Source organism: Micromesistius poutassou (assembly GCF_964030765.1).
Source record: "Micromesistius poutassou genome assembly, chromosome: 6".
Lineage (NCBI taxonomy): Eukaryota > Metazoa > Chordata > Actinopteri > Gadiformes > Gadidae > Micromesistius > Micromesistius poutassou.
Window position 1 is genome coordinate 6,031,967 of NC_140276.1, and position 15,662 is coordinate 6,047,628.

Consider the following 15,662-nt stretch of genomic DNA (forward strand, 5'->3'; position numbering starts at 1 on the left):
ACGATGGTCTGAAATAGGTCCTAGACATTTTTTTGATAGGTTCTGAGTGGGGAATACCATTCAGGCCCGACTGAATCATATACTGGGGGACACTATGTGAGGTGGTCAATATGTGTGAACATTTCGCGAAAACAATTTCGCGAAAGTTTCGGAAGATAACAGAGTTGCCCAGTTGGTGACGTAGGCCTATTGTTAACTAGTGACGCTGTGAACTTTTCCATAGAAACCATGGGCGTCAGCCGTCATTCTTCTTAGTGTTTAAATATAATTACTGAGCTGGCTTTTCTGTCTAATAGCAAAGTAAAATAGTTGAGATCCTGTCAAGCAAATAACAATGCCTACAGCCATTTTTGAGATTGGTTCTTAGTGGGAAAAACCACACTACAAATATATTGTTTTTGATCTAATAAAGCAATCAAATCAATTTCCCTTTGTGTCGGCCGTTTTAAGTTACTACACAGGTTTGGATGGTTGACGGGTAAGGTCGTGGGACGATCGTGTTTCCTGAATTTCCAGTTTGTTCTCTCCTCATCCCCCTGGAGGTTGTCCTGGAATGACAGCGGTAGGCGGGACAGCAGTGTCCATTCAGCCGCGGTGACAGGCAGCTCGGCCCACTTTACCATTAACCCGAGCAGCAGCAGCGGCGGCGGCAGGAGCAGCAGCAGCAGCAGTAGCGGCGGGCTAACTAGTGAGCTAACGCTTCACAGCTAGTCGACGGTCCATTATCTTGTTGTGTTGTAATCAACGCAGTTCTACGCAGGGAGACCAGGATAACAAGCGAAACCGAGTTAAAAAATGAAGACGCGAACGAACTTTGGGTTGTTACCCGTATGCGTGTTGTCTGTGTTATATTCGTGTTCAGCTTTTTATCTTCCGGGTTTAGCTCCAGTAAGTTTCTGTAAGAAGGATAAAGCAGGGGGTGAATGCCAGGTAAAGTGTACGCACATTCTTTGATCATGCATTTGATTTACATCGATACACCTCTTTTGTTTTTTCTCTATAACGGTTTAGGTAGCCAATCTGGGCCTGAGTTTTTTGATTCATCAAAACAAACACAAATTAAGTTGCTAACATTTGCTGGTTGCAGTCACTACCGCTGCCACATTGGCATAGTTCAAACAAGTAGTAACGCTACCGTTATTACTAGCAGATAGCAAGCTGACTAAGGTGCATTTAACTTAATGCTTACCATAGGGCGTCTTTCTTTTGCATGGCTACACGTAGCATATATGAGTTGTAAGTAAACATAGGTAGGCTACTATTTACTAGTGCCTGTGTTACAGGGGTAGCATAGACAGACGACACCGTATGCCGCTTGTCAATGAGCTGCTCTGCGGGCACAGTTCGCTTCATACTACTCGGCATATTCTCCACTGACTGATACAACTCTTGTTTCATTACAGACTCTGATTCAGCTGTTCGTGAATCGGTTGGATTCAGTGGAATCGGTCCTACCTTACGAATATGACGTGTACGTGGTTCTCAATGGCTGGTGTGGTTTCACTGAAAGTGTTCTAGCTGTTGCGTTCTAATTGTTGCACATTTCTCAAAAGGTTTGACTTCTGCCACGATGACAAGGAGAGCAGACCATCGGAGAACCTTGGGCAGGTGTTGTTTGGTGAAAGAATTGAGACTTCACCATACAAAGTGAGAATCATGACAAGTAAATAATGTAATATGGGAGGAGGGAGTAGGTCTTAACATGTGAAAGAGATCTGAGTTGTATTTCTACACCTACTGGCACAGCACTTAGGTCATATTAAAGCCATTCATTTTAAAGGTTGTTTTATTTTTCTCCTTTGACAGTTCAATTTTGATGAGAAAGTGGAATGCAAGAAGGTATGCACAAAGGTGTATAAAAAGGGTTCCAAGGAGGATGCAGAAAAACTGGATTTCCTTAAGCGTGGAATGCAACTGAACTACCAGCATCACTGGTAAACCAACATGTTCATTGTGGTGCAACATTTTACTATTAAAAATGCAAAACAGGTTGGGCTGACAACCAGACGATTTTGTTTATTTTTCTTCCAGGATCGTTGACAATATGCCCGTCACTTGGTGCTATGATGTAGAGCAGGGTCAGAAGTACTGCAATCCGGGCTTTCCCATTGGCTGCTACGTCACCCCCGAGGGCCATGGCAAGGACGCCTGCGTAATCAACGTGAGTCGGATCTGATGGACATGGAGTTGTAACCGATGAGCCACAGACTGGCTCACTTTCTTTTGTGGGCTCTAGTGTAACCTTGAGTGGTGTACAGGGGAGGACATTGTCTGTGTACTGGTTGGCCAAAAATTATCTTTTGTGTTTTTTCTTAAACTTTTAGGACTACTGTAAACCCATACTTCATTGTTCAAAAGTAAATTTATAGTGTACTAATACACTAACAAAATGAACAATTGAAGCTCTGTATCTGTCCCATAATTGAGATGGAAGATATATTCATGTTCATTACGATTTGCACTTGATAAGAGTACATAGTAGTGTAGTAATGAATACAGAGAGTATCAAAATGTGTGTTTATGAGGTAATCGTATCGCTATTCAAAGATTTCATTGTAGGCAATGATGATTATAGTAGCGATTAGTAGTAGTTGGTAGTAGTCCCAAGTTTCTTGTAAGGTCAATTGAGATAAGACGACTAATCTAAGATATAAGGCAAGGCAACTGTATTTATATAGCACTTTTCATACACAAGACTCAGGCAGACTCAAAGTGCTTCACATATAAACATTGTCATACAATAAAAGAAAATAATAGATAAGTAAAAAGTAAAATAGATAGAAAATAAAGGCAAAGTTAAAAAAAAAAAACATTTTAGAAAGGCAAATGTGCCACTTATCGAGAGATAAGAGGCAGCAGAGAGAGAGGTTGTGTTTCCCGAAGCTGCCTCTTATCTCTTTATATAAATATAAAGATGCATGTAACTTGAAGTCAGGTGTTATTTTTGAGTATTTCTTGAGGTGTCCACACAATACAGGAGGTTGGGGCGGGATATAGCGTTTAGAGAGGTTGGAGGATTGGTTGCGGTGGCTAGGGTAGAGCTTTGCCTTGATATATGCATCGGTTTGGACCACAGCTTGCTGTCAATCATTGTGCTATGAGTTACAGTTGACGAAAAATACCTACATTGAACTATTGTGTCTTTCCTTTTGCTCTATATTGCAATATTGAAGTAATTTCACTAAAGGTAACGCAGTGTGGATCTACGAGAGGCCAATTTCATTTAGTAGGAAGTTTAACATGACCTTATTCTTTCTCCAGGTCGACTTCAATAAAAAAAACAGCTTCTATGTGTTCAACCACGTGGACATTAGGATCACTTACCACAGTGGAGGGGAAGAAGGATGGAAAGGTGCAAGGCTTGTGGCTGCTACAATGGAGCCCAGGAGGTATGTATGTGTGGCCTGGTCAACAGGCCACAGAGTCTGTCCATCACAGGTCATTTTAAAGCACTGGTCACTGGAATGATGTGGAAAATGTGTTGTGCATCTCAGACACATTCGTGATCCATCCTGCTGAAAATATGAAACCATGGATGCCTTTGCCAATGAATTTCAGATACACAATCACGGACACACAATTTTTCTTACCATGCAATCTACCTATGCTGATGGACAAAACCAATGTAGAATCTATTATTGACTATAAGTTGCTTGAGCATGTTTTATTCATTCATATTGGCGCCTGCTTGTGTTGCTGTAATGTTTTTTGTTCTGTGTTCTGCGCGGGACAGTATCAAACACGAAGACGAGAATAAACTGGCGTGTGACGGGACAGTGCCTATGGACGTTTTCGGAGAATTTAACTCTGACCTGCAGATAACATACACCTACTCGGTTACCTTTGAGGTAGGATTTCACACTGTGTGTGTGTGTGTGTGTGTGTGTGTGTGTGTGTGTGTGTGTGTGTGTGTGTGTGTGTGTGTGTGTGTGTGTGTGTGTGTGTGTGTGTGTGTGTGTGTGTGTGTGTGTACACATGTGTGTCAATAGCCTTTTGTGACATGCAAATGTTGTGTTTCACAGGAGAACAATGACATCAAATGGGCGTCCCGGTGGGATTACATCCTGGTGTCCATGCCCCACACCAACATCCAGTGGTTCAGGTATGGTGACGTACTACATTTGGTATTTTGTGCGTGGATTCATAGGTTTAACAGTTGCTACTAACCGTACGTGTGAATTTAGAATACTCGTGCCTGTGTGTTTTTCTTTGTACCTGTTTGCTGATGCTGTGGTGTGACCCATGTGTTTTACAGTATCATGAACTCGCTAGTCATTGTCCTCTTCCTGTCTGGCATGGTTGCCATGATCATGCTGAGAACCCTGCATAAGGACATAGCCAGATACAACCAGGTGGACCAGGTAAAGATGGACGCCATTTCAGGGCTTCTTCCTCTTTTCCCCTGCCTCTAATAATGCTATGTGGCTAACAGGAATAGCTCGGAGCAATTCAAATGGAATAAGTTGTAAACAAAATACAGACACATGTTTGCTTGTGCCAAAACACAAAAGAATAAGTATATAAAATAATATCCCCAAAGGATTGGAAGCATTAAGTTGACGTAAGTGTACACCAGTATGAGAATACATAGCTATTTAAACATTGTGTGACGTTCCACAGGACTTGATTAAGCTTCCGACACCAACAGGAAAAGTCCAAATAAACTACGTAAGACTATTTACTCTGATCCGTTTGTACACAAGGTGGTGAAATCGGGTCTTCTGGTAGGGAAAAGCGATATAGAGGGATGTAGTTATTTTGTCTATAAATGATATTTCCCCTGTGCCGCTTTTGGCACCAGAGCTAATGGGCTAAATGTTGGGTAAACCTCTCTTTCACACACCTCCATTTATAATGATCTACTTACCAAATTATTACTCCCCTAATTGCCTTTCACTCCGACACTAACAGGGTACTGGCTGTTCCGCTACGTAAAACATCAGAGAACGCTGCAGTGCTTCACTTTATCGTCTCTCTGTTGTCGTCTCCCCCCCCCCCCCACCTCCCCTCTCAGGAGGACGCCCAGGAGGAGTCCGGCTGGAAGCAGGTGCACGGGGACGTCTTCCGTCCCCCCAGAAAGGGCATGCTGCTGTCGGTCTTCCTTGGACAGGGCACTCAGATCTTCATCATGACCTTCATCACACTCTGTGAGCCTCCTCTTTCTATTCTGCCTTTTTCGTTTTGTTTGATGGGTGGTAGTAGATCAATTGCCATGCTCCACAAAAGCCCTTCACTTGCCCGTCCAATGACCTTTCCTAAGTTGTTGCGGTAGGTAAACGCCGGCACCTGGCCCGAGTTTTACTGTCTCCACTTTTATTGCTACTTCTCTTTTAATTCATTCAATTGCTCATCTTGTCTAGGCTGCTTTTTTTTTTTTTAATTTAAGAAACATGCATCCAATAGGGAAAATGCTGAGCAATAGTTCCCTAAACGGCTTCTACCCATTTGTCGACAATCCGTTGCACAAAGTTTAATTTTTAACCCAGATAGTGGTCGTATAAATCCTGCTTTCTGGAATGCCCTCCAGTTCTGCCCACTGTGTTGTCATGGCGACGCACACAAGTGTTGAACAATTCCGGCATAATCTGTTATGTTGCCCCTTGAAGTTGATTAACATTAATACACAATAATAACAGCAGCAATTTCAATAGAGTGAGTATATGCAGATGCATTTTGTTTATCTATATTTATTAATTAAACAGTGTGCTGTAGTTGGTGAATCCTTTTTTGTGTTTTTGTAGTTTTCAGTTGGGTTGGTGGTATTACCCTCAATATATATACACTGTCTCCTCCTTTTTCTGGCTGCTTGATGTATGGAGTTTTGAGACATGGCGTAAGCGGCGCGGAGCAGCCCAACGTTCAAAGAGTCTTAGTCCGTCTTCATCTGCAGTGCAGACTGAATCGCTTCATTCACGGCGTGGTTCAATGCTGGACCTCAGTGACTGATGTGTGTCTGTCTGCCTCCCTCTAGTCCTGGCCTGCCTGGGCTTCCTCAGCCCGGCCAACCGCGGTGCTCTGATGACGTGCGCCGTGGTTCTCTGGGTCCTCCTCGGCACGCCGGCCGGCTACGTGTCCTCACGCCTCTACAAGAGTACGGACCGCACACTACCCCCCCCCCACCCCCACCCCCACCCGTCCTCCTCGGTATTGTACTGGCACGTTCCATGCTAATGTTCTCACCGATCGTTGCTGTTTGCTTCCTCAGCGTTCGGAGGGGAGAAGTGGAAGACCAACGTCCTCTTGACGGCCCTGCTCTGCCCGGGGTAGGTCGAGTGTCCTTCTCTTGTTTCATCGCACGTGTATCGGTTGGATATCAGTGTCACAAATCAGACCTTTTTAGAATCAGAATCTGTGGATCACAGAGCCGCTCATATCCAGGTCAACGGCGTGTTTCCCTTTTCTTTCGCGTCGTATTTGTGTCGAGCCATCGCGTTGCTGGAGGCTGGGATCTGTAAACGCGGAGCGGGCAGGCTCAAACTCGGCCAGCAGAAGTTGACTGTAAAGAAGTTCCTGTAAAGGCTTCGAATCAACACCGTTTTGGTTGGCTACCCTTTTTTAGGAATACATTTATCAAAAGCCCCTTCTGAAAGCTTGTCCCCCGAGGGAATGAGTTTGTTTCAAAGTTTGTAACAAAACGGGAAACAAGTCGTAACACCATCCCTTTTTGTTTTCCAGCCCCTCCAGATTCTCAAATCTTCATATCTGTCTTGTACACTTGTCATTTCCTTTGTTAGCTGTCATTCAATGTCATCATGTAATGTTGGGCTTGGAGTAGGAAGTGCTCAACCACCACTTCAGTTAATATTTGACCAGATAAAGGTGACAGCTTTGAATAGCCGGCTTTTATTTACTCGATTGACACTCCCCTCTCCTGCTCTACCCCTAACACTCTCGCTCTCTCTCACGCGTCCCAGGATCATCTTTGCGGACTTCTTCCTGATGAACCTGATCCTGTGGGTGGAGGGATCCTCCGCAGCCATCCCCTTTGGCACCCTCGTCGCCATTTTGGCTCTGTGGTTCGGGATCTCCGTGCCCCTCACCTTCCTGGGCGCCTACTTCGGCTTCAAGAAACCGGTGCGTTTAGCCGTCATGTCAGAGTGAATTATTATAATATTATAATTATTATGTCTTTTTTTTTTCTGCAATGCTTTTTAATGAACCCCTCCCCGGTCGATTCTTGCCGTCGCGTCTCCCAGGCCATCGAGCAGCCCGTCCGAACCAATCAGATTCCCCGGCAGATCCCAGAGCAGTCGTTCTTCACCAAGCCCATCCCGGGCATCGTCATGGGGGGCATCCTGCCCTTCGGCTGCATCTTCATCCAGCTCTTCTTCATCCTCAACAGCATTTGGTACGGATGTGACCCGGAGCGGGGGGGGGGGGGGGGGGTGGGGGGGGGGAGACACTTCCTGTGGCTTTAACGCCCCACAGCCGGAACACACACTCACGTCGATGTAACAGGTTGATGCTATGCATTTGCCTCAATGTGTGTGTGTGTGTGTCCTTCAGGTCCCACCAGATGTACTACATGTTTGGCTTCTTGTTCCTCGTCTTCATCATCCTGCTGATCACCTGCTCAGAGGCGACGGTGCTGCTCTGCTACTTCCACCTCTGTGCTGAGGTGAGAGGATTGCGGGGACTTTTTCAATGCTTATGTACTGTATGTTGCCGAGGGCAGATGAGACTGTATTTTGAGAAGAAGTGGGCTTCCTCACGTGGAGGAAAATGGTGAGCCTGGTAGATATGGTGAAGTGGCATTGGTAGGACATAAGAGCAGATTTACCAGAGGTGAACTTTGGAGTCTAAATACAATAAAAAAAAAATTAAAAAGTGTCCATGGTGATGAGATGCTGGCCGGTTAAACAGACGGAATAATGAATTAGAAGGGGGAACGTGCACACAAAACAGACATAGTTATTATTCACGAGGAGATTAAGATGCATTGCCGGGCCCACTTGTTTATTCCACATGCACTATCTATTCTCCTTATACATCCACCAAATCAAAGAAAAAATGATTTTTACGCAAGCCTAATATTTTGGTACATTTTCCATTCATACTTCAAATCTTGAATGTTTTCTTGTCTCCAGGACTACCACTGGTGGTGGCGATCGTTCCTGACCAGTGGCTTCACGGCCGTCTACCTGTTCATCTACGCCATCCATTACTTCTTCTCCAAGCTACAGATAGTAGGCGCGGCCAGCACCATTCTCTACTTTGGCTACACCACCATCATGGTGCTCATCTTTTTCCTGTTCACAGGTGAATAAAACGTCATTTCTTTTGGTGAGGGATTGCAGGGTGTAGACTTGACAATGGCTGCCTGTGTTCTGTGTGTGTGTGTGTGTGTGTGTGTGTGTGTGTGTGTGTGTGTGTGTGTGTGTGTGTGTGTGTGTGTGTGTGTGTGTGTGTGTGTGTGTGGGCGGGTCGATTCAATAGGACAGGATCTCTATCCTGTTGGCGCTTACGGGAAGCACTGCTCTACTGTGCAGTGTGTTTGCTTGGCTCTCTGTTGAGAGAGAAACAAAGAACAAATGGATTTGGACTTCGGTCACATCTTGCGCAGTAAAATGATCCTGTTTCAAATTACATTGACAAGGCCTCTAGCGTTTAGCCCCACCCAGGGAAGTCCCAACCTTAGTTTTCTCATTCATACCCCTCTATGTCTGTAGGGCTTGTAGTGACGTCAGCCAAAATGCCTGTTATCCAAACAAAGAATCTGAAAGTATATGTGTATCACAGTTCTTAGCAACACAATTTTTGCCTCAAATGTACACGCAGATTAATTTACACATATATATCTTGCCCTGTTATGACATCACCCTCCACGTGACCACGTGAACTGAGTTATGGCGTGTTGAGGTTGAATATTGCTGAAAAGGACGGTAATGGACGTCGCAGAGGCCTCAGTAAACCGTCCACCAGCAAATGACTGCTGTTGCCTCTTGTTGAGATGGCAACAGCCTTCCCTCTCCTTGTGCTGACACTACCACACAGAAAGACCATAGGATTGAATAGAGGATGGAGGATGACGGACACACACACACACACACACACACACACACACACACACACACACACACACACACACACACACACACACACACACACACACACACACACACACACACACACACACACACACACACACTCAAAATTATGACTGAAGGTGAGTGGAGCTAGTCCACAGAATTATAGAGGCTGCGATGTCATTGGACGTCGGGAGGAGAAATCTTCAGGTCTGGGGGCTAGATACGACGGCCTATTGGTCCATCATCACAGCAGGGGGGCCGACGTTCTTCTAACCAACGAGCATCAAGCCTTAGCAAAGAGATGCCATGCCACATTAAATCCAAGTCTATACTCCCAGCTCGGATCGTGATAACAATCCAAATCCGGCTTGTTCTCATTATGATGAAAATGAACTCTCCTGATGATCTTTCTCGCCGTCTCTCACCTCGAGCCTGCTTTGATCAGACAGTAAGACAGTAAGTCTGCACTAAGAACACGTGAAACCTGTTGAACAGCCACCGGGAATGCTGGGCTAATTAAAATGTAACCTGTCTTCCGGAGAGGGAGGCTCGGGGGGAAGGTGCACGTTCCATCGCGTTCCACGGCCGTGACATAATGGAACGGGAAGGCTCCGTGCCCTCCCGTCGCCGTCTCCCAAGCATCTCGGCAGCCGCTAAAAGGACGATCCCGTCAGGCTAGCGGCTGTGAAGGAACTGCCTGCTGCCGTTACCCCCTGTAGCACGGCTCGCTACGAGGTCTGACACTCGGCTTATCCGCGGCAGCTCAGACGGCACCTCGACGTCAACGCTTCATTCTGTCACGTTAGGTACACGGGTTTTGATTCAATTAATTCCGGTCCCTACGCACACACTGCTCCCTGGAGCTCAACGCTGCAGTGCACCAAAGAGAGAAGAGTAGAGCCAGGAGGTTTTTGCGTTTTGTGTTTTTGTGAGTTGGGGTTGGTTGGACAGATGTTTTGTCTTTTATGTTCCTTTTTGTTTTTATTTTAGCTTTAGGTTTTGGGGGTTCTTTTGACTCGTCTCCTTCACCACTTTGCTCCTTCTCCTTCCCGCCCCAGGCACCATCGGCTTCTTCTCCAGTTTCTGGTTTGTGAATAAGATCTACAGCGTGGTCAAGGTGGACTGACGGACCGGGCAGGGTGGGCCTGTCTCACTGCAGGCCCTTTCAGTGTCGGCTTCTCAAGAGGAATTTATGTGAAAAGACTCAAAAAGAAATTTGCTTATCTCTGTAACAACGGCAAGGGCAAAACAAGAAATCCTTCTTTTTCTTTTGTTGAATGTGCTTCTATTGTTTTTTTTTGGGTTTCATATTTGTTTTTGTTTTTTTTGCTATTGAGCGGTTTTGGCTCCTTGAACATAAAGGTGACTTCCAAAGATCTGGCTGTTGTTGTTAATATTAGTAATTTTGGATGTAAGAGTAAATTAATAGGCCTCAAGAAATCAAAGTTCACTATTGTGTTCCGTCCCATATTTTTGGTCTACATTTTATATTTTCATTAGTCTTTTTGATCTCTACTGCTGTATTGACATAATATGCGTTGGTATATCTGTGTTTGTATGTATGAATGTGTATATATAGTATATACATGCCTTTCAAATGCATGTGTATAGTATAGTATAGTGATACAAAGTAATTTTTTCTTTTTTTTTGGAAGGTGAAGGGCCTATACAGACTCGACTATTAAACAGCTTATTATAGCGTAATTTCATAAATGAGATCTCTCTATAACCATGATCGTTCTACATTGTTTTCCATTCCTGCCTTTTTATTTAAAATGACATGTTTTTATTGTAGGAGGTTAGTGTCACTTCTTGAGGACCAAGGAACGTTTGTCATGGGGTTCATCTCAATGGAGCTTGAAGAGTAATGAAGTACACGGCACAGCGATGGTCGCCAACGCTTTGCTGAATTCCGACTACCTGAAATGCAGATTCTTCTTTCGTTTGTTAATAGCAGTGTGGACTGTGTGGGTTTGGCACTCCCTGCTGGTAACATTTTTACAAATGATAAATACTTATTTGGAAAAGGATGTTGCGGTTTATTTCTTTGACACTATTCACCAAATGAGTGTTACATGGCTGGGGTTCAATTAAGTGGATGAAGTAGAAAGACATATCTTACATTTTACACATTTGATTCAATTTAATGAGTTCTAAACAGACAACTGTGAAGGTAAATACAATTTTAGAACTAACCCAGATATACTATAAAAGCACTTCCAAAATCCTTTATGTACAGTACATAAGCAATACATCTATCCATACGTTTATGGTGATGTACTCAAAAGCAAAGGCCTGTTTCATTTATTAAACAATTTGGTCCTCTATCAAATATTTTTCATAGATATGTGTGCTACAACCCTCCTGCACTATTCATCTCCAAAGAAAAGCACATGCCTTTGCTTTAACATTTATCAATGTAACTTTTTTCTTGTATGTTAATTTCATTTCAGCTTATCTTAAAATATTCAGTGTTTTAGGAAGCATTTTTAAAAGCTTTTTTTAGTGGACCAAAAAAATAAATGAAAACGTCATATATATATATATATATATGATGTTTTAATTTGTTTTTTATATATATATATATCTGTTACATGTCCATGGCTCATTCTGCATCTTGCAGAAATGCCATCTTCTTTTGCACTTTGCGCCCTAACGTTGCATTTCTTTTCCAGCCCCTTCCTTCCTTTTTCAACCCCCCCCCCCCCTCTACCTTAACAGACTCCCAATCAGGGTACACAGCACTTTGATCTAATCAAACGCTAAGGGGACCACGCCTCGTACCACTTCAGTTCAATAGATTGCCTTTGTCTCAAATGGCCCTTGAGGTAATGGTATGTACTGTACATTAGAAATATGTTATATACGTGTGTACGAGTGTACACAACAACACTATAAAAAAACTCTGGCTTGATGCAAAATAGAAAACACATATGAGGTATATTTAGCCATGTGTCTTCAAAGGGATTCATTATGTCATGGAAATCAATTTGTTTAAAACAAAACATTCAACGGCATGCAGACAAATGACTAGTTGTGTGGTTTCCTTTTTCTCTGTTTTTGTTTCTTTTAGAGTAATTTTCAATGCACTTGTGGTCATTGTCAGTGTATTCTTTTGAAGGCAGCCATTGTTCTTACGGTTGACAATGGGGTTGTCACAGATGAGGCACATCTTACACCTCCAATGAGCTTGAGAATGACCAAGGCAAATTTCTAGCATTTCTTGCTCAGATAGATGTTTTCTACCTTGAAATTTGTTTTTTGGGGAAAAAAAAACAATTGCCACACCAAAAAATATGAATGATTGAAAATGATTGAAGACATTTCAGAATATGCTTAAAAAACATGGCCACTCAAAATTTGGACATTAATACCCTGAGTTTTTATGTTTCACAAGTTTGCTTGCTTTCGCTGACACAAAGACAGATGATATCACGCTATCTGAGATTCAGAGGTGACAAGGCAGATGTCATCTCTGAAGCTCGGCAGGCCAGTGAGTGATTATCAAATCATAGCAGACGATAATCCCCGATAATCTCTTACTTTAGCAGAAAGGCCCATATTTACAGCAAAATCTTTTCGCAACATAAACGTGAGCCTGGATTTTGACAACACCTCAACATATAAATGTAACAGACCTATGCATGGCTGGTTCAATCGATAACCAATTACGACTGCGTCTATATGAAAATATACAAAACATTGATTTAAATAGAGAGACTGTCATTTGGACACACATTGGCCCGCAAAAATGATATAACATAACACATCAACTACGACAAATTGAACAGTAGACCCATTGAGACAAGCTCCTTCATGTTCAGTTTTTTTTCCTCACAATCGCTTCAATGGCAGAGCCAACTAAAAATGTACAAACAAAACGAAAGACGACAACATCACACGTATATCCTGATGGTTGAGCTTGCGAGTCCTGGGAAATGATCGTCCTAGCATCAGTCGTTCCCCACGGGGACCTCCCTCTCCGAGCTCAGACTGATGGAGGTTGTCTCTTTGCGGCTGTCCCTCGACTTCCTGCCCAGGGCGGGGGAGGAGAAGGTGGTCACCTCCTCCCACGTGTGCAGGGGGAAGACGCGCTTCGCCAGGCTGGGGACCAGGTTCCCCTGGGGGCCCGCCGAGCGCCCGTCGGTGGCCGTCCGGCAGCTCTCCATGGCGGAGATCTGGTTGGGGGGCCCCTGCCTGCACAGGGGCCCGCACAGCAGGGCCAGGAACTCCTTCCGCACGCTGCGGTGCATGTAGCCGTAGATGTACGGGTGGAGGCAGCACTGCACGAAGAACAGCACCAGCGCCAGCGAGGACAGCCAGGGGGGCACGGCGGCGCCCGAGCGCGACGACACGGTGTTGAGCACGCTGTACGGCCCCATGCTCACGATGTACGACGCCATGATCACAAACACCACCCGCGCCGCCTTGCAGTGGTAGTGGAAGCGTCTGTGCCGCACCCGCACCTGGTACCCTCCGGGGGGCGGGGCGGCGACCGCTGACGGCAGGGGCGGCGGCAGCGCCGCCGTGTCCGACCCGGGCCCCTGGGCCGGCGGTGCCGCTACGTCCGACCCGGGCCCCTGGGCCGGCGGCGGGGGCGGCGGTGGGGGGGCCTCCTGCTGCTGGGGTGTCTGCTGCTGGGAGTGGCTCTGGACGGGATGCACCAGGGCGTTCTGCCGGCGGGCCGCGCGGAACACCATCCAGTAGCAGCCCAGCATGATGAGCACGGGCAGCCAGAAGGAGAAGATGCACACGGCCAGCGAGTAGGAGAGGCTGGACGACCAGATGACGGAGCACACGTTGTGGCGGCGGTCAAAGTCGATGGCGCCCCAGCCGTACAGCGGCGGCGTGCTCTGGATGAGGCTCACCACCCAGGTGGCGACGATCAGGTTGGTGCCCAGGTGCGGCGTCATGCGGGTGGGGTAGGACAGCGGGTGGATGATGGCCAGGTAGCGGTCCACCGACACCACGATGATGGTGTTGACGCCGGCGAAGGCAAACAGGTGCATGAGCACCACCAGCCCCTGGCAGAGCCGGGCATCCAGGGGCCACATGCCCGGCAGCGTGGCGGCGATGGCGAAGGGCATGACCAGCACGGTCTGGAGCAGGTCGGCCAGCAGCAGGTTGAGGACGAAGCGGTTGGCCACGTGCAGCAGCTGGGGCTTCCTCTGGAACACCAGCAGGACCACCACGTTGCCAAACAGAGACAGACACACGATCACCGAGATCAGCACCATCTTCACCACGCTGTTCACCACCGACAGCCAGACCGGGCCCCCTCCCCCCCCGCCGCCGGCGCCGGCGCCGGGCAGGACCGGGTCCCAGGGCCCGTGGGTGTAGTTGAAGCTGCTCGCGCCGGGCGGCTCGGGGCTGGTCATGGTTGGTCCGACAGGGGGCCTGTGGGGTGCATGCGTGGCTCCTCTGTGCAGGTGTCCTGGGGGTGGTGTCAGATGGGTCTCATCTTGTGGGTGCAGAAACAGATTGTGGGTCAGACGGTGCGGAATATGTTCAACTCATAAGCAGCATAGGTGTTCTCAAGCAGATATTTAACAACATCCTACACTGGGAAGCACTCCACCACGTAGCCTAATGCATTCAGCGATCAAGTCATGGGCATCAATGGCATACTGTTATTCAACGTGTGATGACACTCGTATGTGCACACGTGAATGTCGTGTATTCACGTTGAATTCATAATCATTGATTTGTCCATTTCTAATTTTGGATATGTCAATGCACGACAGCGTCCTTTCCTTGAGAATCAAAGCAGCGGCTAATGAATATGGATCGGGCTGAATAGGAAATACCAATTTAACAAACGACGTTTGGTCGCACAGTATGCCACTGTTTAGCATTCAACATCAAAGCCGTTGAAACGAACCGCCCTTTTCAACAGCATAGCGTACGTTCAATAATCATGCCATAGACTTACCTCTGATCCGCTATTTCAGTGCGTTCACAATGCCTTTGTTTTTTTCTTCCCGTGGTTCTGTCTGCTCGGCGATATCCACGGATGGCTGCCGCTGTCCTAGCTTCAGTGCCGGATCGCAGGGTCTCCGGTGGTCGCTACTCGGTTGTCATCATCATTCTCCCCTGCTCCCATTTTAGCTGTCGTCCCCGTTAACTGGCTGGCCCCCGCGCTTCTCGCGTCGGTTCAGCATACGCTTCGTGCCTTCGCCCAGCGAGAAGTCTCTCACCTACACACACACACACACACACACACACACACACACACACACACACACACACACACGCGCACACACACACACACGCACACACACACACGCACACACACGCACGCACACACACACACACACACACACACACACACACACACACACACACACACACACACACACATACACACACACACACACACACACACGTCCGCGCGCGCGCGCGCGTGTGTGTGTGTGTGTGTGTGTGCGTTGCACGTCCAAGGCTCTTGTTATGATTCGGTACGAAATTGGAATATCAAAATAGATTACGTAGCCCGGTTCTTCTGTGTAGGTGGCATGGTATGGTGGTAAGTGTTGTTTTTTTTGTTACGTAGTCGTTAACGTAACACTTTCACCCTACCACCCCCCCCCCCCACTACCCACATCTGTGTAGCCCAATCAGCTGTGTGTACAA

General features: G+C 46.4%; 2 protein-coding genes across 3 annotated transcripts; one reads left to right on the top strand and one right to left on the bottom strand.

The window, feature by feature from the left end:
- The first annotated feature begins 635 nt into the window (after positions 1-635).
- On the top strand, positions 636-10,764 carry tm9sf5 (transmembrane 9 superfamily protein member 5). Of its 2 annotated transcripts, XM_084469027.1 has the most exons (18): positions 636-930; positions 1,404-1,471; positions 1,554-1,647; positions 1,807-1,934; positions 2,032-2,161; positions 3,262-3,389; positions 3,734-3,848; positions 4,023-4,102; positions 4,256-4,361; positions 4,621-4,668; positions 5,015-5,147; positions 5,972-6,091; positions 6,206-6,263; positions 6,915-7,074; positions 7,197-7,348; positions 7,507-7,618; positions 8,088-8,259; positions 10,088-10,764. In XM_084469027.1, the coding sequence occupies exons 1-18, from the start codon at positions 796-798 to the stop codon at positions 10,153-10,155; spliced, it is 2,007 nt and encodes a 668-aa protein (XP_084325153.1). In that variant the 5' UTR covers positions 636-795; the 3' UTR covers positions 10,156-10,764. The 2 variants fall into 2 exon arrangements, with proteins under 2 accessions (XP_084325153.1, XP_084325154.1); XM_084469028.1 differs by lacking the exon at positions 4,621-4,668.
- Positions 10,765-12,982: 2,218 nt separating this feature from the next.
- gpr101 (G protein-coupled receptor 101) lies at positions 12,983-14,407 on the bottom strand (the record flags this gene model as incomplete). Its single annotated transcript, XM_084469121.1, has 1 exon — positions 12,983-14,407. One exon carries the CDS (start codon positions 14,405-14,407, stop codon positions 12,983-12,985), a length of 1,425 nt encoding a protein of 474 aa, XP_084325247.1.
- Between the last annotated feature and the right edge of the window lie 1,255 nt (positions 14,408-15,662).

Bases quoted from the DNA above. Each gene is read 5' to 3' on its own strand.
- tm9sf5 (XM_084469027.1), top strand. From the start codon at position 796: ATGAAGACGCGAACGAACTTTGGGTTGTTACCCGTATGCGTGTTGTCT. The intron at 2,162-3,261 runs GTGAGTCGGATC...TTCTTTCTCCAG, and splicing joins AGGACGCCTGCGTAATCAAC to GTCGACTTCAATAAAAAAAA. The intron at 7,349-7,506 runs GTACGGATGTGA...TGTGTCCTTCAG, and splicing joins TTCATCCTCAACAGCATTTG to GTCCCACCAGATGTACTACA.